This window comes from Danio aesculapii, chromosome 4 (genome assembly GCF_903798145.1).
Source record: "Danio aesculapii chromosome 4, fDanAes4.1, whole genome shotgun sequence".
Lineage (NCBI taxonomy): Eukaryota > Metazoa > Chordata > Actinopteri > Cypriniformes > Danionidae > Danio > Danio aesculapii.
This window is the reverse complement of record NC_079438.1, coordinates 54,322,873-54,347,906: the sequence shown is the minus strand read 5'-3', so window position 1 is coordinate 54,347,906 and position 25,034 is coordinate 54,322,873. Positions and strand designations below refer to the sequence as shown.

At 35.3% G+C, this 25,034-nt stretch overlaps 3 protein-coding genes across 8 annotated transcripts; all 3 read right to left on the bottom strand.

Moving 5' to 3' along the window:
* Nucleotides 1-1,543: 1,543 nt before the first annotated feature.
* On the bottom strand, nt 1,544-10,148 carry LOC130223307 (probable polypeptide N-acetylgalactosaminyltransferase 8). Of its 5 annotated transcripts, none has more exons than XM_056456099.1 (11): nt 9,806-10,148; nt 8,344-8,548; nt 8,106-8,272; nt 7,848-8,031; nt 4,768-4,965; nt 4,582-4,696; nt 4,294-4,479; nt 2,543-2,680; nt 2,351-2,446; nt 2,113-2,277; nt 1,544-2,018 (listed from the first exon to the last, which is right to left on the bottom strand). In XM_056456099.1, exons 1-11 carry the CDS (start codon nt 9,996-9,998, stop codon nt 1,878-1,880), a joined length of 1,788 nt encoding a protein of 595 aa, XP_056312074.1. In that variant the 5' UTR covers nt 9,999-10,148; the 3' UTR covers nt 1,544-1,877. The 5 variants fall into 5 exon arrangements, with proteins under 5 accessions (XP_056312074.1, XP_056312075.1, XP_056312076.1 ...); XM_056456100.1 differs by having other exon boundaries at nt 8,344-8,545; XM_056456101.1 differs by having other exon boundaries at nt 8,344-8,472; nt 9,806-10,009.
* Nucleotides 10,149-12,925: 2,777 nt separating this feature from the next.
* Nucleotides 12,926-20,816, bottom strand: rad51ap1 (RAD51 associated protein 1). Of its 2 annotated transcripts, none has more exons than XM_056456111.1 (10): nt 20,575-20,816; nt 19,510-19,553; nt 18,977-19,109; nt 17,965-18,086; nt 17,798-17,875; nt 16,276-16,347; nt 15,020-15,154; nt 14,757-14,933; nt 13,362-13,499; nt 12,926-13,247 (listed from the first exon to the last, which is right to left on the bottom strand). In XM_056456111.1, exons 1-10 carry the CDS (start codon nt 20,589-20,591, stop codon nt 13,120-13,122), a joined length of 1,044 nt encoding a protein of 347 aa, XP_056312086.1. In that variant the 5' UTR covers nt 20,592-20,816; the 3' UTR covers nt 12,926-13,119. The 2 variants fall into 2 exon arrangements, with proteins under 2 accessions (XP_056312086.1, XP_056312087.1); XM_056456112.1 differs by having other exon boundaries at nt 16,276-16,344.
* Nucleotides 20,817-22,063: 1,247 nt separating this feature from the next.
* fgf23 (fibroblast growth factor 23) lies at nt 22,064-24,055 on the bottom strand. The gene is made up of 3 exons (XM_056456120.1): nt 23,784-24,055; nt 23,351-23,454; nt 22,064-22,699 (listed from the first exon to the last, which is right to left on the bottom strand). Exons 1-3 carry the CDS (start codon nt 24,022-24,024, stop codon nt 22,268-22,270), a joined length of 777 nt encoding a protein of 258 aa, XP_056312095.1. The 5' UTR covers nt 24,025-24,055; the 3' UTR covers nt 22,064-22,267.
* Between the last annotated feature and the right edge of the window lie 979 nt (nt 24,056-25,034).

The window sequence follows — 25,034 nt, the reverse complement described above, 5'->3', positions numbered from 1 at the left end:
AATGAACCGCAAACTATTCCAGCATATGTTTTACGCAGTGGATGCCCTTCCGGACGCAACCCAGTGCTGGGAAATTAAAATATACAGATCAAATTTAAATCAGCCTAAACAAATGATTACAGGTGTTTGTTTATACCAATGATAATTTGTTTTAACAAAAAGCAAGCTTCAGCTATACTTACAGAGAATTTGGTGATCTGATAAAAGCCCTTCCTTAAGTTTTCAGTAATTCTGCGGTTATCACTGGTCCTGCCACATGTATTGTGTAAAAGTAGCATCACTGACGTCTACTCACTTTTGCAAAAGATGTCTGCATGCAATGGCTTATTTTATCCAATGACATTTTAAGATTCACATAATAGACAAATAGGTGTGATGTATATAGTAGAAAACACTGCACATTCAAGATCATCATCTTCACATATCGAATATCATCTACACATAATAAAGTAAATGATGAGAGAATCATTTGTGGTGAGCGAATCATTTTTGACAGCACCGTTTCTTTAATAAGCCTTTATAATATTAGACAACATTTCCCCAAGTGGGCTAATAGGAATAGAGGAGACAACTATAAGAACATGAAGCAAACTCTATAAATGTGACATTACTTCAGAGCAAAGTGTCTAATTTAATGACAGATTGTATATGCAAGTTGCATAATTAATACAGGGAAAAAGAGCCGGATGGTTAGGCAGCCATACATAGTTAAAAGTATACATCCCTGTTTATTCTGTTTTTCAAATATTTATTTATGCTTGAGGAAGGGAATTTGCATTCAGCACATTTGCATGGAGTTTTACTTCGGAAGAAACGTTCACTGACACTTATTTACCTGAGTAGAATATTAAACGAGATTTTTCACAGTTTAGTTTCATCACACTTACTTGTAGGTCTCAAACAAGCTTTGGAGACTCAATTAGTTTGATTAGGTGTGTTTAATTATGGTTAAAGCGAAACTTTGCAAAGGCTGAGGCCCTCCAGGAACACGTGTGATGTAGACTATACAGGCCATTTCAATGTGGTCATGCCATTGGCCCATGAACATTTCCTGCTTGTTATCAAACTATTATTATCAAACTGAAAGAAGAGGCAAATCAAGCATAACTTAATATTAAAACAGATCTCATAACATTATTTATCAGTATGTGGCTCTTTTTAGATTCTCGGAAGCTATAGAAATTACAAATGTACAACAGGAAATACGTTGGGACCATTGTTTTTGTTTACATCTCTCAAAATGGTCAGTACAATATCTAGACAAACACTGGGTTCACTTTGGAAGGGCTCTTCCCTATGCCCTAATCCCTTAGGAGAGTCCCTCTGTAGGGATTAGAGCATAGAGATGAGCCCTTCTGAATTTAGTGCACTGTGTGATACCAATCGACTTCCCTGCTTAAGGGATCATAGCCCAAAGAGTACATAAGTTGTATTTTTCAAACTGCTTCATTCTGAAAGGCCCTTCCAAGTGGCCAGTTTTGAGCACTTCGGTTTGACACCAATGGCGGACATTTTTTTTTGTTTTGATTGATTTCGCAGTGCCCTTCGGAGGGTGACATATGCCGTTTGGAAAACACCATGAGTTTTTTTTAGCTATATCAAGATTATAGTTCTGACCATATCAAATTTTGCTGTTGTTATAAATTGCTGAAGCTTCGATCAAAACGTTTTGTCACTCAAACCTTTAGGAATCAAAATGTCCAATGCATTTAATGTCATAGTTGAATGTTCACGGTTCACTGATGTTGGTTAATAACAGTCACATGACATGGTTAGCATTTCTGCTTGAACTGTAATTCAACATCACTATTAGTACTGTCCCTAAAAGTCTAGAAAGTTTCTCCACCATTTCAAATAAACTACGTATACCTTACATTTCATAAGTCCTTAATTACATGTTGTATCCTCCAGTGTTGGTTTCTGCACTCCTGAATGAAAACGTTATTTTTATAGTCTCCTTTCTGTTTGGTACTGATCTCCAGACAGCGTTTGGTGTCTCTGTTCTGTATGGGCTGTCCCTAAAAGCAAAAATATAAATAAGACCAGTTTTCTATAAACATGTTATATACCACAGTATCCAGCACAGTATTTGGGATTTAATCATTAGTTCACCTGTTTGAAGTCCCAGTACATGTGTTTTGGTTTCTCAGTGTCTGAACACCAGGAAAACTCTGGAAACCGTCCCAAACCAGGATCAACAAGACAGCGGTTTCGGCTGTGTAAAAGTGGCTGAAGGGGACCGACTAATATCTCCCCACTTGCTGTATAGAAAAACACCTGTGTGAGGACAAACTAAAGTGTGTCAAATGTTCATCAAATATACATTTGAGAAATGAAGAGAAGCAATTACCTGTGAGGTTAAAAAATGGCATGGATATAAAATAGGAGTGTTCTCCTCTGACGGCCCTTTGTCCAAACATAGACTTGTTTGCAGATCATTAATCAGCTGTGTGTGAGTGATAAAGGTCTCATATTGAAACTGTCAAACCATTCATTCATTTCCTGTACTCAGTTGATTCATAGCAAACAGTGTGTCACTCACCGCGCCATAACCAAGCAAATCATCCATGGGATTTAACTCAGTATAGACATTTTCCAGATACCATTTAAACGGTTTGCATTTCAGCCTCTCTCTCAGTTTCTTTCTCTCTGATAAGTCACCAATGTCTATCCCATGATTCTGTGGGAAAGGAGGAGGACAGATAGAAAGGGTCATTTACTGACTATAAATCATCAGAAACCAAGAGAAATGACCATTTTCAAACTTTAAATATCTGATCATTACTATTTCGGCCCCGAGTGCTCCTGTCTGACGTCATCCACTAGATGGAGGTGTTAAACTCAGTTCCTGGAGGGCAGCAGCCCTGCAGTTTAGTTCTAACCCTGTTTCAACACACTAACCTGGAGGTTTAAAACAAGCCTGAAGGGCTCAAGTAGTTTGATCAGGTGTGTTTAATTAGAGTTAAAGCTGAACTGTGCAGAGCTGCGGCCTTCCAGGAACTGAGTTTGACACCTGTGAGCTAAATGGAGGTGTTCATTGAGTGTTTAGAACTGGTGTGGTGTTTTTAGGGTGACGCGGTGTCTCAGTGGTTAGCACTGTCGCCTCACAGCAAGAAGTTTGCTGGTTCGAGCCCCGGCTGGGTCAGTTGACATTTCTGTGTGGAGTTTGCATGTTCTCGCGTGTTGGCGTGGGTTTCCTCCGGGTGCTTTAGTTTCCCCCACAGTCCACAGACATGCGCTATAGGTGAATTGAGGAAACTAAATTGGTCATAGTGTATGAGTGTGAATGAAAGTGTATGGGTGTTTTCCAGTACTAGGTTGGAGCTGGAAAGACATCCGCTGTGTAAAACATATCCTGGACAAGCTGGCAGTTTATTCCGCTGTAGAGACTCCTAATGAATAAGGGGACTAAGCTGAAGAAAAATGAATGAATGAATGAATATATTGATTTGATTTTCTGGTCTGGATCTCTATTTGGTTTTGTTACTTCACTTTTGAGCCAGAAGGTTGTAACAATCACATACACATGAAGACAAAATGATTAGCGCCTCTGTGAAAATATAAGTCTACTTCAAACATTTCTCAAGTGATGTTTTACAAACCAATGAAATGTTCACAGTATTTCCAATATCTTCATGTTTGATTATTTCTTTAGTCCAAGTTTTATTTTCTTTTAGTTTGGATTCAATAAAAGCAGTTTTTAACCCTAAACCTAACCATAACTCTTTTAAAATTGAATTTTAAGGTCAATATTATTAGCCCCCTTAATAATTTAATTTCAACTGGCCATGAAACAAACCACTGCTGTCCAATGGCTTGCCTAATTAACATAATTAACCTGGTTAAACCTTTAAAGTGCACTTTAAGCTGAATACTAGCATCTTGCAAAATAACTATTAAAATAGTATGTACTGTCATCATGGCAAATATAAAACAAACAATTTGTAGATTTATTTTTAGTTATTTAGATCTATTTTTCCTGTTATTCATCACTTCAGGGGTGGGCAAACTCGGTCCTGGAGGGCCGGTGTCCTGCATAGTTTAGCTTCAACTCTGATCAAACACACCTGAACATACTAATCAGTGTCTCCAAGATCACTAATTATCTATAAGCAGGTGTGTTTGATCAAAGTTGGAGCTAAACTGTGCAGGACACCGGCCCTCCAGGACTTGCCCACCCATGACTTAGGAAATACTTGAAATATAATTATAATTGTCACAGCAGGGCTAATAATTTTGCCTTGAACTGTATCTGCATCCTCAAGTCGACAAAAAAATCTAGACTAGATATACCTGCATGGGAAGACCCCAAGCCATGTAGACATTTTTCTTGTACTCGTCCATCCAAACTTCTGCCACTCTGAGAGCGTTTCTCTTCATGACGTTACTCAGGTCGGGCATGTAGGGTTTGTGCGCCCTTTCAATGTGTGCAATTTTGGAGCACGGCACAATCTCTATACTCCCTCCACACAGCCACACCTGAACCAAAACACATCCAAAAGTCAACAATGAACAACGACACCATTGTGCAGCATGTAAATATAGTAAAATCATCAAAGCTGTAGTATGATGATGAATTACCCGTATTCCCAATTCAACATTCTCTCCTCCGTACACCTGCATCCCTTCATCCAGAGTCCCGATCTCACCGAAGAACAGACGATCCACCACCAGTATTCCCATTACAGAGGGACTCCTGGACGGATCAGTTACACTTTCAGATTTGAGTATAAACTATTTAATTCACATTTAACAACATACACTCACTTTCCTGGCAGCGAAAGGTCGTTTTGATTGTACCACTTCTTCGGGAACGTCACATACATACACCAGAGAGCCCAGTCAAAACCATGAGCAGAGGCAAAATACTTAGTCACCTCCAGATCATCATAATTAATTTTATCAAACACAGGACTCAAGACTAGTGTGCGATCAGCCTGGATACGTGCAAGTAGAGGCTCCGCCCTGAAAGTGAGAAAGTAAAAACACTGATCAAACACATTATACTTTCATTATGCTTGATCACTTGTTTATATCTTCGGTTGATGTCGCTTATTACAGCATTAATTGACACTGGAAACTAAAATAAAGTCAAAACAGTAGATGAAAAACATTAAAAGGACCAATTATCCCCCTTTTTACAAGGTGTAAAATAAGTCTCTGATGTCCCTAGAGTGTGTATGTGAAGTTTCAGCTCAAAAAAACACACAAGTAATGTTTTATAACTCTGAAACTGACCCCTTTCGGCTTTGATCCTAATTGTGGCGCTTTGGTGTCTGTCGCTTTAAATTCAAATGAGATTGAGCTCTTTTAAGAAGAGGGCGGAGCTACAAATGCCTGTGTGTCAGCATAGTGGCAGTTTCAAAAACAAGACTAACATCGTATGCTAATGAGGGAGAGAGCATCACTGGTGGGCGGGGCTTTCCACCTCTGATGATACGTACAAATGGAGAATGTCGACCAAAGTGTTTCTGCAGACTGTTTTAATCAAGTGTGATTATAAAAAATATAATTACTACATTTTTACCAACAGAAGCTGGTTATATTCACAGACTTTTGCCACACAACTGTGTTTAAACCGATTATAACAGTGATTTTGCATAACAGGTCCCCTTTACTATCAAAACAGCAAGTGAATGAGCCAGTAATGGGTTTTTAAGCTCATTTAGATGCAGTTTTATCTAGCTTTCTGTTCATTTCCTGTTTCCTCTTTATGTTTATGTTTCCAGTTTACTGATTATGTTCTCCATGTGCTCCACGTGCTTCTAGATGGATTGATCGTCATCCTGTACATCCACAAATATACTTCTGCTGCCGCAAGTTCATCCACAACCTCAAGTACTTTCTACATGCAAATTACATCCATTCATTCTCACCCAGGACAATTGCTCCTTCGAGAATAATCATCTCAATCTAGCCAGCCAAGCACAAGTTTCAGATGCTTCCCTGATTGCTTTTTTTAATTGCTGATGGAAACACAGAGATCTCTATAATGAGTATTAAAAATGCATGCTCAATTTTCAGAACTGGCACTCAGAGAAGGTTTATATCCCATTTATATCACATATCTCATCCTAATATCCTTTTTCTCTCTAAAAAAAAAAATGTAAATGCATTTCCACAACCACTCATCTTGCTTACTGAACACAAGCATAAATAAAAAAAGCCTGCAATGGATCCCCAGATTGGATTTCCACAGCAGGTAGTTACAGAAACTTTGGCCAGAAGTGGCTAGTTCCTGTGACTAGGAACTAATTTTCTGGTTGCATGAGTACTGTTAGAAACCCAGAAGTGATGTAAGCCTGCCAACAGCAACATAGACCCTGCTCTGAAATAGGAGCTAATTTAGTTACCCTATCATCTATCCCATTATCTGTGGTGCAGACACAACAAAATGCATGTAATAGTTCTAGGAACTATGAAAAGGATCCTATGGTGCAATACCCCCTCTGGTTGTGCTGGACTGTAGCTGTGTTTCCATCCACCAATTTTTGTGTGCATTTATAATAAATCCCTCTCCCAAAAAAAAACATTGATGGAAACGGCAAGATGCGCATACATTTAGAAAATGTGCATTAAAATATTATGTGCACAGCCGAGTAGGATAAACTTATTATCCGATAAGAAAAAATGCATTCAGAAACGCATTTACTGAATAAATTCCAGCTTCAACAGATCATGTGATAACAACAATGGCAGAAAGTTTTACCAGGAAGTGACGATTTTGTTCTCTTGGACTCGCTGGATGGAAATAGTGCTTTACTCACAAAGGTTTTACGCAATATTCTAGTTTCACGCTTACATTTAACTCGCATCTTTGGGTGGAAACATGACTTGTGTCCTCCACTGATCTAATCCAGCCTCCTAGCTCTTTTTCTTTCCCATTTCTGCCTGGATCTGGTCTTCTTTGTCCTCTAGTATTACAAGTACTGTAACTTCACCTTGACCCTTTTACCCTACTAAAGCTCCATCAGCTCCAACATGGCTATCCATTCCTTTGGATCTATTGAGTTCCTCCATTTTGGCTCAGGTTTTGTCCTCCACTTTCCTTTCTTAACCCTGAAAAGATCTTTTCCTCCACCAGTTTGTCATTTCTGACATTTTATTTTACTCTATTTTTTTTATATTTACTTTAAATTTTCATTCTATTGTTTTTTGGTTCTTCTTGTTTGCGATGTTTATGTTCTGTTGATTCCTGTTTCTAAGCATACTCTCTTCATTAATTATGCACTGATTGGGCTATTTGCACAGCTAGTGTTCTCAGCCAATGATAAACTTCCGGTCAAAGTTTTATGTGACTATTTTCAATTTGATACGGTTCCTTTTACAGCATCGATGTTGTAATGTAATTAAGATACAATCAGTTAAATAGACTCAAGCATTCATTTAGCTGTTGAAGCGTAAAACTAGATGGAAGACCGTATAAATGCTAGTGCAGAAACTCCATTGAATATACTGGGGTCAAATACATTTCAATATTTTAAAGACATGGCGTGAAAGAAAGGACTTTAACGCAGTGCTTCTTGTCTGACCTGATACCTGCGTTATATCGTATATCAGTCAGGCAGTGAAGATCACTGATTTTTAAAGAATTCAGATATTAAACATGGCGATTTTGTAATGGGAGTTCAACGGAAGCGGTTGGGCTGGGTTACTGAAAATTAAGTCCATATACCCCATTCACCTTTGCATATCATTCACATGCTTATTAAAGCTGCAGCTGGATACTCGTCTCCTAGTCTTTTACATGAGAAATAGTGACAACAATTTCAATTAAGTATACTGTCTGGTTGAGTAAACATTAATTTTTTTTTGCAGATACTAAAGTCAGCTGAGCAGTTTCACACCATTTGACATGGACCTCAATGTGGGCGTCCAGAATGGCGACCACGTCCCCGCTGGCGGCCTTCCAACCTGAGATTCGTGCCTGCGAGAGGCCTTTCTGTTCTGGATGGGTCACCATCTTCACCAGGCCTGGGTGTTTCTCATTGATGGAGCTGATGTAAACATGCAGCTGCGTCTGCAGATCCTCTGTGGAAGACAGATTTCAGGAGGCATCAGCTCACGTTGTGCACAATCTGCAGGAATGTTTGAGAGGAACACACCGTTAGTGCTGTGGTCGTCCACCAGTATGATCTCCTTCAGTAGATGAGCTGGAGTTTTGTTGATGATGCTGTAAATGGCTCTCTGAATGACAGACAGAGCCTCGTCCAGATAAATCAGCACCACACTGATGGTGGGCAGATCGGGAGGATATTCACGTTCAATGCATCTGCAAAAATCACCAATGCAAAATGAATGAATGTTGATGTTGAATGCATTTGATAAAGCATTGAAGCTGACCTGTGGTCTCGAGTGTCCGGCAGCTCTCGGTCCAGAGGCAGTTGATCACTGAGGAAAGCATTATATCCATATTTCTGAAAGAGATCCTCAGCTTTCCTCTGTTCATCCTCTGAAAGCTCCACACTCCATCTCTTGAACAGGTCTGAGTCTAGGAATAGCTTCTTTGCTGGTTTCTTCTCACTTTTTACCTTAAGGCGACTTTCTTCTGCAAAAAAAAAGTGATACGTGTGAAAAAAGTGTGATTCAACGTGACGATGCTCATTTTAATTGAGCAATTTTTTTTAAAGCTAATTAATTAAACTAAAATGTAAGTGGCATTACATTTATAAAAAGTAAATCAAATATTAATTAATTTCTTAAATTAATGCATTACTTTACCCATTATGTAGAAAAGTAATATCATTACGTAACTCTAGCTCTTAGTATGTGGTTTGTAATGCACTACCCACAACACTGGGTATATCATAGTTCCAGATTCATTTTCAACTCGACACAAACTGAATCTGAAACCTTATCAGTCAAGTTTATCAGTCAAATTTTTATCAGAAAGTCAACCTTATCAGTCAAACATTACAGCTCATATTTACACATTTCTGTAGGTGGATGTCATTGAAATCATATTCAAACACTTCAACATCATCAATACATGAGCACATGATTAATTATTTTGTTAATTATCATATCCTTATAATGATCTGAGGTGCAAAAAAATTAATAAGAAAAATAAGCAAATAAAATGAAGAAAAAATAAATAAATAAATAATAATAATAATTAATAAAAAATTTATTCGATTAGATTAGATTCAACTTTATTGTCATTACACATGTATAAGTACAAGGCAACGAAATGCAGTTTCAGTCTAACCAGCAGTGCATATATATATATATATATATTCATACACAACACAAATAGAGGTCCTATGGCTGAGAGACACGGCTCGCATGGAAACCGCTTCAGTGCAGTGTCCTCAATTAAGTAACACCACTGATTTATAAAGCCGTTATTCCCATCACTCGTAGACTATAACAATGTTGTTGTTTTTTTCTTTTTTAATATGCTTTAAGTTTCACAGAACAAAGTCAGAAATGTTTAGGAATAACATAAAAATGAGTAAAAGATGTGCTCTTCATTTTAGCACAATTGAAAAGTTCAGATGCAAAAACCTCTGAATGTCGTCTGAAATGTTCTCCTGAAATGAGCATTTTTGTGTTATGACCTACATTTCTGTTCAGTTATTTCACTTAAAAGGCAATGAAAAGAACTCATTCGTCACTATAAAGATAAAATTACTGAGCCTACATACAGGAGTCGGAGAAAAATACTAATTTTAGAAGAAAATATTGACTGTCTTTTAGAGGTTTTTGCATCTAAACTCTTCATCTAAACTCTTAAAACGTTTTAGAAAGTAAAATAAAACAATTAAACAGAACATTTTGCACAAGTCAGATATCAGCAACTCACCCACAGCAATCAAATGAGCCTCCAGTTTGTCCAGTTTGTGGAGCAGAAGAGAGCTGTGCAATGACAAGTTCTGCTGGACTTGCTGAAGTTTCTCCTCTTGCGTTTTTATCTCCCATTTCACCGAGCTCAAATAGAGAAAAACCACAGCGACAGACAAAACTGGAAACACACTCTTCACGCCGCTTATCCTCATAATGAACAGAAGCACCCAAAAACACACACAGAGTGATTAGTTTGGTATCAGCTATCAGTAAATCTGCGGGACTGCCAATGATCCATATCGTACTAACAGCTTTTGTCACTCATGTTTGCTCAGTTTTTTCCCGATCTTTATCGCTCTGGCCAGATCATTTTATTGTAAGGAAATGAGGGAGGAGACCAGGACACTGAATCCTGGTAGAGTTAAACACTGGCCACAGCTTTTCAGTTCATACAATTAAACATTGGTACACTGAAAACTAACGATAGGACAAAAAAAGTTGTGACAACAAATGTTTTAATGTTATTTGAACTTATTTGAACACAATATTCAGGGTTCAACAAGTTTTTTTTAAAGGTTATAGAAAGTTTAACCTAATATTTTTAAGTCCATTTGATTGGTGTAAGTTGAGATGACTTGAAAAGTTCATTTGATTCAACTAAAACATATTTATAGTGTATCTGCAGCCTATTATAGAATTATTTAGGTATTTATATTATGTACAAAATAGTTTGTCTTGCATAAATTCCCAATTCATAGAAAAATAAACATTAATATTTAATTTATGAACATTACAATTTCTGAAATATAACCTGAAGGAATAATAACAGAATGCACTCATTATCCATTTTCCTTCAGCTTAGTCTCCATTTCAGAGGTCGCCACAACGGAATGAACTATTCCAGCATATGTTTCACACAGCAGAAGCCCTTCCAACTGCAACTCAGTATTGGGAAACACCCATACACACTCATTCCCACACACTCCACAATTTAGTTCATCCAATTCACCTATAGCGCATGTCTTTGGACTGGGAGCACCCGGAGGAAACATACGCAAACACAAGGAGAACATGCAAACTCCACACAGAAACGCCAACCGGGACTCAAACCAGTGACCTTGCTGTGAGGCGACAGTGCTAACCACTCATTAAATCATATATTATCTGATTTAAAACTGTAAATATAACCTGTTTTAGTAGCATTTTTGAGTATTTATAATGATAACAGATGTTTTAAAGTGCTGACGTACGGTATTGTTAAAAACCTCACACCCTGCTTCTGCAAACAAGGCTTAACATTTACACAGACTTTTCCACAAATCTTTGTTTGCAGTTGCTGTGGGTTATTTAGCTGGTTTTCGGCTTTATTTGCGTAGCACTTTCATAATTCATAGTGTTTAAGAAAGGCTTTACTAAAATCAAGCTAAACCAGATTACTGTGTCAGGAAACTATTGTTTATTGTTCATCTCTCCTCTGTACATTGACTGTGTTTGGCCACTAGAGGGAGACATAACTTGAGAATTAATTTAAGGAATACAACACTATTAATAAGATTAACTTAAAGCATACACCAGAGTGGGTTGAGTGTTTTGCTTGATGATATACAAATAAAAACTCAATAAAAGTGTAAATATATATTTAAATCTTACGATGTGATATTTCAACCCACTCCGTTTTAAGAAATAAGTGCAGTTCCAAAATACTGGATAATATTAATAATGAGTCAATTGATTTTACCCATTACTTTGCTATTTAAAATATAATAACATTTAGAATTATATATGTATATACACACACAATGTTTGAGCTATTTATACTAAAAAACTATTAAAATAACGTAATTCCTTTGTTGTGCCAACGCAAATCAACTGTGGAAGCTAGAATTTGTTACAGTATATATATATATATATACATATATATATATATATATATATATATATATATATATATATATATATATATATAGATAGATAGATAGATAGATAGATAGATAGATAGATAGATAGATAGATAGATAGATAGATAGATAGACAGACAGACAGACAGACAGACAGACAGACAGACAGACAGACAGACAGACAGACAGACAGACAGACAGACAGACAGATAGATAGATAGATAGATAGATAGATAGATAGATAGATAGATAGATAGATAGATATATGACTCTCATATGGAGAATGAAGTCACATGCATTACTCAGGTGTGATTTTTTTTCACAGACTTAAAATCTTGATGGTTCTGTCGGTCTTGTTCATCAAATTTGATCTTTATTTTGTGTTTTCTATTGGATTCAGCTCAGGTGATTGGCTGGGCCATTCTACAGCTTGATTTTCTTTCTCTGAAAGCATTTGAGAGTTTGCTTTGCTGTGTTTTGGATCATTGTCTTGCTGAAATGTCCACTCTGGTTTCATCTTCATCATCCTGCTAATGTAGATGTTGGACTGAAGAAGCTAATATTCATTTGAATGAGGAAGGGCAGAGGGTTGCTGAATGACTACTGAGAGATTTCAGCAGCTGTCTGGGCTTTCACTGCCGAACTACACCTCCCTTTCTTCATGTGTTCAATACTTTTTGCCTGTGTCATTTCACTTTAATACACTTAACTTAATTTATAAACTAATTAGATTTGTTTTCTTGGCATATATGGATTTCTTTGGTTGTTACCAACATCTGGTAAAAATTTCAAGTCAACGGCACTTTTAAAAATATGTTTTTTAATTAAAAATGGTGACGTGTTCAATACTTATTTCCCCCGATGTATCTTTAACTTTTTTAAATTACAGGTCAAAAGTATGTTAATTAATTTTTACATGAATATTTTCATTGTGCTGAACAAAAAAAATAATAATTCATTCATGTTTTGCTATTTTATTTTCACAAATGTGATTTATAACATTAAAACATGAGCAAAATTTACATTTTATATGGTTTTATGTATATTTCAGGTTTAGGCAGAGTGTGGTTATAACATATTAAGGACGTTAATATTTCACATATTCAGAACATTTCTACACAGCAATGCAACGTGCTGCATAATATTTACAAAAACAGATGGTTGCATATCGCAAAATCTTTAATGTATATCAAAAAGTGCGTATTTACAAAGCTAAAGCACAACACACACAAAAGACATTTAAAAATACTAAAACCACAACAAAAGTCATTCATTCCCTGAGTGTCATTGTAAATGTGGGATGAAAGGTTTTAAATTATGAACAAACTTCAGCATAAAAATATCCAACTTAGTCTTTTCTCTCTTAAGACTTCTGATTTTCTCTTACCGGTGAAACCTCTGCTGGACTTATATTTTTTCTTTAAAACAAGTCTGTTTAGTTTGCAGCAACATTAGGATGAAGGGGTTTGACTCGAGCCAGACGGGACAGTCCTAAACGCAGCCCCTGTCCTGGAGACTTTAAGGACCCATTCTGAGATCCACCGGGACTCCGGCCAACCATACCTAAAAATGGGAGAAAGAAAAATTCACAAAAGGACCACAATCTGATTCTGAACTTTTGGCTCTTCCAGTGAAAATTCTTAAATGCATACTGATGATTTGGGCCTGTAGACTCACCTGGAGGATTCCACTTTGGCAGTCTGCCCCCTGCAGGACTGGAGCAGACCGCAGGTTTGGAGATCGGTGGAGTTGAGGGCGTTTTCTTCGATACAGACACAGGAGTGGCTGGACTCCGACAGACTGATGGACTGGGAGCTGACAGACAGAGAGAGAGATATTAAAGAGTTCAAAACGAGGATGATAAATATACTGATATTAGAATATTTAATAATAATAATAGTAAAAATATTCTAAATATTTACAATATTTTACTGATTTTGTCTTTAATAAAGTAAACATTTAAAATATACATACATTCATAAAATAAATACATTAAATAATAATAAAAAACACAATAATAAATGACAATTATATAAAATAATGACAAAAACACTTGCATTACTCCAGGAGAGACCTTTTCAAAAATGTTCATTATCAATCAGGGTTTCTGGAGCTTTTGGGAGGTCAAATTTAAGACTTTTTAAGACCATCATGAATGAAATATCAGGCTCATACCAGGCTAAACGCTAAGGTTGGAAAAGATCTTTACTTGCACCAGCAAAACAAAATTGTAATGTTATTTCTTAGCTACATATTTTAAATAATGTGTTTAAACAAGCAAACTTTAGTTGAATACACACACTTTATTCACATATATCTTTCCTTTGAAAAACCGACAGGCTTTAAAACATTATAATGTATCCACAACAGTGTGTCCAAATCAGTGTCCTCACCAATAATTATGATTACATGAAGAACTTTTAAATAATATGTTTTTGTGTGGAAGATAATTAAACCATATTGACCATTAGAGTTAATAAATAAAGCATTTGTAAAATGTTTTATTGAGCTGGATTGATGGTGATTGTATGGATGCTGGCCTGATTGAGTAGCTGTACATGAACATTGGAAAATTACCACCTGTTTAAAATGATTGAAGTCCTACAACACAATATTTCAGTAAATGTAAGACTTTTTAAGGCGTAAATTATTATTGTTTTTAATATGAGACTTCTTAATTCACCCTGATTATATATTCTGAAACATGATTTAAATAAACATTAAAATAAAAATGATCTGGCATAATCTTTAAGGAATAAAAAAAATTCAGTCAAGACATTATTACTAATTCACAATCTGTTCAATAAACATATTGCATTTACAACTTGGTCATGTCTATTTTAAAAGTAATTACAGTTTCTCAATTGATTTAATACATCCTGCTTAATAAAAACTCAAGCATTAAAACAGCAGACAACAAAACTGCAGCACACACTCACGATAAACAAAACGTTATGGTGTCTTCAGGTGGACTTGATGTGAATATAGGTGTCTTCTTGCCGTGAATGGGCATTTAGTATGGCACGGCAGCAGCAGAGAAAATTTAGAAATATTTAAGAACAGAAAATGTACCTGCGCTTTTAGCTTTCACGGCTTTAGTCGGCTTTTTCTCTTTCTTTTCCTTCACAGCCGGCGTGGCCTTTTTTTCAGTCTTTTGCTTCACCCCTTTGTCCTTTTTCTTCTTTACAGTGAAAGTTTCATCCTCATCGTTCTCATCTTCCTCAGTGAAATCAGCATCACTTTCTGAATCTGAAACATCAGTCAGTAACAACCTGTACCTGTTGTGTGCTGAAAACAGATAAATGTGACTGAACTTTCGGAGATCCTCAGATTACCTGGTGTGTTTTGCGGCTGGTAGTCATCATCGTGTTTGTCGTTCTTCTCTTTCTGTGATTTTCTCCGCTTTTCTGAGGATTCTGTCCGTTTAGAAGGCTTGGGAGGGGACGAGTCCAAGCTGATTATATTCAGTCCTGAAAAATAATAATAATAGCAGTAGAAGAACAAAGTTACACACAACTCTTGATGTAATATTAATGTTATATTCATACAATTCTTAATCACTGTTTTATATCAATCCCATTGGGTTCTGAAAGAAATCTAATTTCAGAGTATTTTGATAATGGACGCGCTTCACATTTTGGGGTTTCTCAGCAGCAGAAGTCATCATAGTTTGTTAAACTTATAGCACAGTGAATGGAAGACTACAACTAATTATTTTTGTACCATCCTATTTGCTGAAATAATAGAAGAAAAACTCCATGATGGTGTTATCAAGACTTTCAGAGAAAGGAAAAAAATATTGTAAGATCGATAATGGCAGTCAGAAGAGAGAATAATGGCAAATTTACTCTCCCATCCCCATAGACACTGCATCTCAGACAAGAAGTAATTCTTTTTTATTTGTAATTTGATGCAAAGATGATATAACACATAAATAAATACATATAAACATTCATTCAAGAGTTCACACTTGGCTGATGATTGATTAGACACTCCTGTCCTGGGAGAGAGCCCTGAGTTCATAAGATCCTCGAGTCTGTGGGGTCCCTCCCGTTTGCAAGGCGAGAGTGGAGTTTGAGCTCAGGTAGATCTCGAGAACTCCCCTGCTGTAGTAGCTAATGAACAGATAGTGATTGCTCTTAAGAGATAACTACTTACTAGGAGCATGTCAATGGTGCTGATTTGGATTAGTCAATTAACTTAAGTTGCATGTTTTTGGATGGTGGAAGGACACTGGGCCATCGTGCCAGCCATCTGGGAAAGGAGGAGGAGTAGGGGTGGAAGGGGGGATTCTTCAAAATGAAGATGGCTGTTATATGGAACTTAGGGTATTTATAGTGGCTTAGGAATCATCTGATTGGTGAATCATAAATTGGATAATGCGGGACCAGCCGCGTGCAATCATAAGCACGTGATCCTCTCGAAATTAGTTTAGAAATAAACTTCACTACATTTAAAAAATAAATAAATAAATCAGAATATTAAAAACTTTCATGGATTTAGGATACCGATGATCATCAAACGCGTCATCAAAACAGTCTTGAGAAAAGGGTCCATTTCAAAATTCTGATTAATAACAGAAAAGCATTACCTAAACTTCTGCCATCAATGCTACAGTTTAACAGCACAGGTGGAGATTCTGGACGAGGCTGGTCATCACCTGCTGCATAAAATCATGTTTGGTTTACAGAACAGACTGCAAGTGCATACATGTTAAATAATCAAACAAAAAAATATGCACTTAGTATACAGTTTTTGTTTTTAGATTTCATTTATAAAGATTTTATAAGCACAAGTCAGAACAATAAACATTTATAGGATCTACAATACTTTTTATACAAATGATAATGAAGAAAATACAAAAACAAACAATTTAAATAAGTTAATTAATTTAAAAAGACATAACATAATAATAATAATAATAATAACAATAATAATAATAATAATAATAATAATAATAATAATAATAATAATAATAATAATAATAATAATAATGATTAAAAAAAACACCAGTCCATCCAAGCATGCACAATATAGTGTAAAAAAAATCAAAACATTGTAAATGGAATGTAAATGTAAGAGTAAAATTGTCCATGAATCAGAAGTGCCCAATTTTCAACTCTTATAAAGAGAAGCAAAGAGGCCCCGGATTTGTTTAAAACTTTTCAGAAGCATCTGCCCTAGCAAAACCAATTCTTTCAAGCTTAAGAGCAGCAACCATTTCAGTCAGCCATTTACGAAAAGTAGGTGGTGAAGTGGACTTCCAATCCAGATCACTCTTTCAGCCACCATCATACCAAACATAATAGACATTTGCTGATTATGTGACCAAGCAGGGTCAGAGCATCCAATATACAGTATTTACAATGAAATTAGGGCTGCACAATATATCGTTTTAGCATCAATATCACAATGTGCACATCTGCAATATTTGTATCGCAGGATATGCAATGTTGAATCGGAATAATAGTTGACCAAGACCTACAGAACACATGTGATTCGTAGAGTCTCTGGTAAGTTTAACCATAGTAGAGTGAAAGTTGATCATTTGCATGTGTTTTTAAGGTCTATGACTTTGAGAATTTCAAGAGTGTTTAAAACATTTGGGCACAAGAAATAATAATGTTTGGAGGAGCAAAAAAAAAAGTCTCTCTTATACAAAAGTTACTCTTCTGGTCCAAATATCGACATTTCAAAGCAAAAATAAGATTATTTTACTTACTCAGATAATTTAGCTTGTTTTAAGCAAAAACTCTTAATTTTCTCATTTCTTCTGAAGGTGAAAACAAAACCATATTTGCTGATATAAGAATATTTTTGGATATCTGGACTAGAAATTAGACAAATCAAAATAAGAAAAACATATTTTGGATTGTGATTATTCAATTTTTGTATCTGAATACTGGTTAGACTGACCAGAAAACAGTCAAATAGACCTATTCAAAAAATCTTATGAAACTGTATTCAAATCGCAATATTTATTGCAGAAAAATTTAATATTGCAATATCAGATTTGTCTAATATCATGCAGGCTTAAATTAAACCATGCTAAACTGCAAGACCTAGAGAAAACAATGAGTTTGCGACCAATTAAAAAAATACAAAACAATTACCTGGATGTATAACATCAGCACTGCAGTGTATTAAAACAGGTGGTGCACATTGTGGAGGCCGAGATCCACCATCATTATCTGCAGTACACAGAAATACAGTAAACAACAGTAAAAATATAGCTTTACACTTCCTGAGTGAGACGATTTAACTTCTCAATTCTTCATACCAGCAGAATGTCCATCTGATTTGGTTGTAGGCTCTCCGTCTTGTATTTTTGAAGTTTCTAGCAATGACAGTGTTAGGGCTTCCTCTAAATCTCTTTCATAACGTTTAGCATCCAGAGACACCCTGAAATAACAAATGAGGTAAAGCTGGTTTTAGACTCGTCACTCTGGTTTCATCTTCATCATCCTGCTAATGTAGATGTTGGACTGAATCAGCTAATATTCATTTGCAATGAGGAAAAGCAGAGGGTTGCTGAATGACTACTGAGAGATTTCAGCTGCTGTCTGGGCTTTCACTGCCGAACTACACCTCCCTTTCTTCATGTGTTCAATACTTTTTGCCTGTGTCATTTCACTTTATTACACTTAACTTAATTTGCAAACTAATTAGATTTGTTTTCTTGGCATATATGGATTTCTTTGGATGTTATCAACATTTGGTGAACATTTCAAGTCAACAGCACCTTTAGAAATATGTTTTTTTTATAAAAATGGTGACGTGTTCAATACTTATTATGTATATTTAACTTTTTTAAATTACAGGTCAAAAGTATGTTAATTAATTTTTACATGAATATTTTCATTGTGCTGAACAAAAAAAATAATTCATTCATGTTTTGCTATTTTATTTTCACAAATATGAGCCAAATTTACATTTAATACAGTTTTTATGTAAATGTACAATTATTTACCACAGTACTTTGGATATTTGGTGTGAAATGGCATGTAATCATGACTTCAAAACAACATTAGCACTATTTAATTGACTGTGAACAGTGTCATACTTTAATAGTCATTGTCAGCTAATGTGATTTCACTATTTAGAATTAGCAAACAGTACTTTTCTGAAATTATATTATTAAGGAGAAAGTCTGAATGTGCGAATATAAAACCAACTTTACCTCAATGAAATAACACATCAGTGAATGGGGCTGTTATGTAATCATTCACCACATTACACACTGATTTAATGCTGATAAAATGTGCTTCCATAGAAAAGACAAGTTTTGTAACCTCTTTCTGCTTTCAGAGCTGGCGAGATCAACATCCCCATTTGCAGGTGTACTTGTGGTCTTGCTTGATTTCTCAGAATCAGGATCTGTTCGAGCTTTTTTGGGAGGAGGTTTCACACAGGCAAAATCCTCATCTGTCACAAAACATACATAAGATTGAGGTTAAGTTGGTTTTATATATTTGCACATTCATTAGGTGACAACTTGGAACATGCTCCCTATATTGCTTACCATCGTACTTTGAATATTTGGTCTGAAATCACATGCAAGTTTGATTTTAAAACAACATTAGCACTTTAGTTGACTGTAAACAATGTTGTGCTAAATAGCCATTGGATGCTAATATGATTTCATTATTTAGAATTAACAAACTATACTTGTCTGAAATTATATTATTAAGGTGAAAGTCTGAATGTGTGAATATAAAACCAACTTGACCTCAAATCACATAAGCATGTTTTCAGGTGAATCCAGCCTTAGTTATGATCATTTTGAAGTAATATCATTACAATATTTAAAAATCAAATATCTCACCATCATCGTCTTGGAAATCTGAATAGTTGACAGTCTTCTTACTTCTGATGACACAGAAAGAGAGATAAAAAAAACTCCTTTAATTAAGCATTCCAGTTTTATGAACTCAAAATGACTGTTTATGAAAATGTCATATAGGCCTGTCACAATAATCAATACTAGGTATTACCTAGATAAGGTATAACGCTGTTTGGAAAAGTCAAAGTTTTAAAACCGCTAAAATTTTCTGCTTTACCAAGATATGTGTACGATTTTTTTATTTGGGTCATGACCGAAAAGACAAGTGTATATACAACAGGACATTTTAACATCAACCTGTTTAACATACTCATTTACTCAACCCCCATTTACTCACAGCTCCATTTACTCACATACTCACTTTTTAACATCACATTACAGAATCTAAATAACCTTAATAATAAGTCTTTGTCCCTTGAAAGTGTTTATAGCAATTTACATTATTATAATGCTGTATAATAATTATCTAATTAGTGGCATAAAATGATCTCAATATGACAATAATATTGCTTATCGCAACAATTACAGTGGCAATATATCGCACAACAAATATTCTTCATCGTGACAGGCCTAATATAACAAAGCAAGTCATTATCAATGCCAAACATCTGTCAGTTAGGTAAAGTAGGTTTAATGTTTGCACATTCATTAATTTTTGACCAGGGACAACTTGTAGCAAAGTCCCTATATAGTTTACTATGCTACTTTGAATATTCAGTCTGAAATATCATGCAAGTATGCGTTCAAAACAACATTAGCTCTATCTTAATGACTGTGATCAATGTTGTACTTTGATAGTCATTGGATACTAACACGATTTTCCGATTTAGAATATGCTAACAATACTTTCCTGAAAGTTTTATATTAAGGAGAAAGTCTGAATGTGCGAATTTAAAACCATCTCAACCCCAACACATCAGTTATATAGTTTCAGATGCAGCAATGACTGAATGTATTGAAGATCTACCGATGCACTGTAATCTAATGTATGATTAAAATGATTTTATAACGAAGGGGAAGACTTGTTTAGAAAACTTTCATACATACCTGGAAGGTCTGTCCATTCTGTCAAATCAGATCTATAAATATCTCACTGTATGTCCTATAAACAACAACAAACTGACGCTACTGTCGTGTTTTAATAACCTTGCGTGTTGTCGACTGAACGTTAAGCAGCGGAACAAACAGCTAACTAAAATTGTAAGTATATATAACTGTAAAACACACTTATAAAGCCGGTCTTAAATAAAAAGCACACCGCACATATTTTGTTTTGGTCCCTCATCCAACCCGCCTGAAAACAAACTGCGGAAATCTATCTGAATGTTAGATATGAACAATTCGTTACAAATGTGTTCAATAGTTCCAATTCAACAACAAATAAGTCATAGAAAAATGTTGTGATAATGATGTGTGATTTTAAAATGGTTAAAAAAACTTCAACTAAAATTGTTTCGCCTTTTCCAAGCTTTTGCGCGTTTTGGGAAATGTCGAATCTGCGAATGCAACCCTAACGTTATATAAGATAAGCGCATGCGGCTCTTGATTATGTCACAAACTTGATTAAAATAATTGTACATTTAATTCAATCTTTCTATTTTATTTAAATGTTTTTCTGTAAACGGTATAAACCCAATAAAGACAATAATGTAGTAAGCTTGGTAGCCTATGTAGCTATTGCTAACCTATAATTAAATTTAATTCAGTATTTTCTATATATACAATTCATTTTTTTTTAATTTTAAGAGCAGATTTAATCTGAAAATGTAGGCTAAATATGACAGTTTTTCTTAGCCTACGTAACCTAACTGTTCTTATATAAATTCAAGTATATTTACATTTTCAATTAGTAAAACAACCAGGCACACAATTCACACAGGCCTAAAAATAGCCTTAAATGAAATTCCTCCTAAGCAGGTCCTAAATGTCTTTATAAACCCCTTCCTAACATTTGACACTGGAAACAAAACTGTGGGAAGGTTTATTCTTGGAGACTGACGCAGACTGATGTTTCAGACTCATTCATTAATGTTTAACCAGCTAATGAGGGTCAGGACAGAAACAAGCCTTATCAACAAGTAGCTAACCAAACAACCAACAAGTCATAAGCATACCATTTTGCTTGAATTAACATCGATATTATCGTTATTTATTTTTGCATATTTGCTGAAAACAAAATGAACTTGAGTGAATAAAGTCATGAAACAAACTTTTATTAATTCAAAACGGGTAAAACAGATATAACATTTCCCTGCACGTAAAGCATCCATATAAATATACCATAAATAAACCATATGTAATTAAATAAATAAATACTTTCTTGGTTGTCAATTGTTTTTTCCACAGGTGGTGTCCAGCACCAAAAGACAAACTCATGCTGGCAGCTTTAGTGATGTGCAGAAACTACACTGGAGAAAATGCTTCACTGGATTTACATTTCTAAGGTAAGGGGTTGCAAACAATTTATATGGGCTGAATTTAAACAAACAAATTAAGTTGAACATTACTAAATTTAATTTGTTTAAATTCAGCCCATATAAATAGTTTGCAACCACTTACCTTAAAAAAATTGTAAATCCAATGAAGCATTTTTCATTTTACAGCCTAAAGAATCTGCAGATCTACACACGCGACATTGATTTTCAATATAAAAAACATTTATTAATGATGAAGATATTATGGTGCCACACAACTAACTTTGCGCAAAGCAGCGGCGCGTCCAGAGTCACATTTGGCGGATTTATCCGACAATTGCTGCAATCCGAGGACTGCCAGGGCTCGTGTCGTGCAGAAGATCCCAAGGGTCATCATCGGAAGGGGAAACTAGGGTTTCTCTAGAGATGTTTTGACCCTCTGAAGGCTCAAAATCCAGATCTCCATCGTCCTCCTGCGCGGCTCTAGAATCAGACTCCTCCGCGTACCGGAGCGCGTTCAGCGGGTCTGTCGGGTTCACCTGCCGGTTCCTGCGCTCCCGGTGCTGCAGGCGTTCCAACGGAACCGTGTTCTTCTCTGACAAGAAGAGAGACGACTGAGGGAGGTTTTGTCCCGCTATAAACGCCTGTTTGGCCCCGTCCAGATTAAGCAGTATGCTGTGTTTAGTGGAGTAATACACATCACGATGGTTTTCCAGAAGTTTGTGGTGGAAAAGACAGTCTTCCTTATTGCAGATCGTCTAAAGACAGAAAAATGTGCACATTTTATAAATTAAAAGAAGTTATTGCAGTGTCTTGCCATTTTAAACATGTTTTATGTTTATTTTGCAGATCAGATAGGCCTACTGATAAAGATTTTGCAGCTTCTCCGTCACGGTAAACAGTTGCAATAGTTTTGTTGTTGTTTTTGTTTGTTGTTTTATTCCAGTAAGAGATGAAAATATACACGTTCAGGAGAATTTTATTTACAATATAGAAATATTTTATTTTATTAATTTAGAGCTTTACAGAAAAACTAAATATCTTTAGCCTATATATCATAAATAAAGATATCTAAACCTAATTAGAGCCAATGAATATAAGTTTGAAAAATGGCACCAAACTGACCTGTCTTTACCAGATTATTTGAACACACATATATACGCCAATATATTTTATACATAAATAAAAACTAAATGAATTAAAACTTTTTAATGTAATTTTAAGGCAAAATTTATGCAGTTTTGTCACGCTGGTTTAAAAGAAGTTACATTAGTTGCTACAGAAATTTAGAATTGCTAAAATTGGATGTTGCAATACATGTGAACTTACCGTGTTAATGTGAATAATCTATTTATGAGACATCTTATTTACAACTTAAATGTATTTATTTCCAATAGGTGAATACTTACAGATGTGAAAAGGGTTCCTCCTGTATCCATGCACAAAAATCGGCTACTTTTCACTCCAAATATCGCCAGACGGTCTCTGCTTTCTGTTTTCAATAAGATTACACCTGTTGAGGGTATAACATATGAGATGAGTATGCTTTGAAGGAAATTGTTTTGCATGTATATACAGCATTGATATGTGTGTGTGTATATATATATATATATATATATATATATATATATATATATATATATATATATATATATATATATATATATATATATATAATTATGATTTATTTAATCAGGCTTAACTGGTCTTAATCTTCTAAATATGGCTGGCATTAAGTTTATTATAAAACAACGTTTTTTTTATTGTTATTGATGCTTCCACGAAGAACCTTGAACATCAGGAACTTAAAAAGTCCTGATCTACAACAGGTAGGCTACTCACTGTATGAGCCCCGGTTTGTAGTTTTGCGCACGTGTCCATTCGGGCTGATCTCCAGGTAGTAGTTGTTTAAGTCTGAAGTGGTCTGAAGGTGGATGTACCTCCGCGGGTTCCCCCAGTTGGAGCCCAGCAGTGGAGAAGGATTGGGGGCCGCATCTGCAGGTCTGAGTCCCTGGAGAGCCGTGAGCCACAGCGCGAGGACGGATGAATGCAGCATGTGCAAGTTGGAAAGTGCGCAACGCATCTTGACAGAGCGCGAAAAGCCGGGTTTGCGGAGCTGAAGAAGTTGTGATGCGTAAAAGTTGGTGAGCGCGGCTATTTAAACGCATCCTGTGCCACTCCTTTACGCAACACTCTCCCCCAGAGCCAGAGGATGTGAGGGGGTGGATTCAGCATGTCCACCTTCTGTTTGTTATGAAGGCAATTGACTGGTAAACCATAATTGGTTTGTCAATTTGGCACCAAAATGGGCTTTCTAAGTATTCAAACGTCTTAAAATAACACTGAAAACAGAAAATGCGAAATCTGCTCATTTTTAAAAGATATCGTGCATTTGAGAATCCTTTAATAGTGTTCTCAATGATAAATAACCATGTCATTAGCCTATGTGTAACCCAATAGGCCGTTTTATATATATACTTAATTATGACTAAATGATTCATCAATCAAAATTCACTCCACGATCAGCATAACGCACGCATAGAGATATAGGATAAATGCGCTTGTATTAATTAATAGCTTTACAATTTATTAAAAAAAATTTAAATTTATTAAAATTAATAGCTATACACTGAAACAATATTCATCCCATTTACATTTTTTTAAAGTAAGTGGTTGCAAACAATTTATTTTGCAAATTATTTTGGGCTGAATATAAGCAAGCAAATAAATTTAGTAATGTTCAACTTAGTTTGTGTGTAGTTTGTGCGTTGGCCTATAGTGAATACAATTGTGTATAATATAAATAGTATAAGAAATGGAATTTCTAATGTTGGCCAGCAGAGGGAACCTGTAGCACATTCACGAACAGTGACCGGTAATGCACAACCTGAATATAATATACAAGAACTTCAAAATTATAGAAAACAATTATAATAATCATGGCTTTTATATATATTATATATTTTTTCATTACATATCACTACATATAAGCTTTTATATCAATATTTTCCACATATTAATATTAATTATAATATTATATTTATAATCTAGATCTAATAACAGCATTATTCAGTCTAGATGTCATCATATACA

Excerpts from the sequence above, each read along its gene's own strand:
- fgf23 (XM_056456120.1), bottom strand. The coding sequence starts at position 24,024 with ATGCGTTGCGCACTTTCCAACTTGCACATGCTGCATTCATCCGTCCTC. Across the intron at positions 23,455-23,783 it reads TACAAACCGGGGCTCATACA|GTGTAATCTTATTGAAAACA; the intron begins GTGAGTAGCCTA and ends TACCCTCAACAG. Across the intron at positions 22,700-23,350 it reads GAGGAACCCTTTTCACATCT|ACGATCTGCAATAAGGAAGA; the intron begins GTAAGTATTCAC and ends TTCTGTCTTTAG.
- rad51ap1 (XM_056456111.1), bottom strand. Across the intron at positions 15,155-16,275 it reads CATTGATGGCAGAAGTTTAG|GACTGAATATAATCAGCTTG; the intron begins GTAATGCTTTTC and ends ATTATTTTTCAG. Across the intron at positions 13,248-13,361 it reads GCCAAAGTGGAATCCTCCAG|GTATGGTTGGCCGGAGTCCC; the intron begins GTGAGTCTACAG and ends TCCCATTTTTAG.
- LOC130223307 (XM_056456098.1), bottom strand. The coding sequence starts at position 9,998 with ATGAGGATAAGCGGCGTGAAGAGTGTGTTTCCAGTTTTGTCTGTCGCT. Across the intron at positions 4,966-7,847 it reads ATTGAGGTCCATGTCAAATG|GGCGGAGCCTCTACTTGCAC; the intron begins GTGTGAAACTGC and ends TCTCACTTTCAG. Across the intron at positions 2,019-2,112 it reads TGTACTGGGACTTCAAACAG|GGACAGCCCATACAGAACAG; the intron begins GTGAACTAATGA and ends TTTTGCTTTTAG.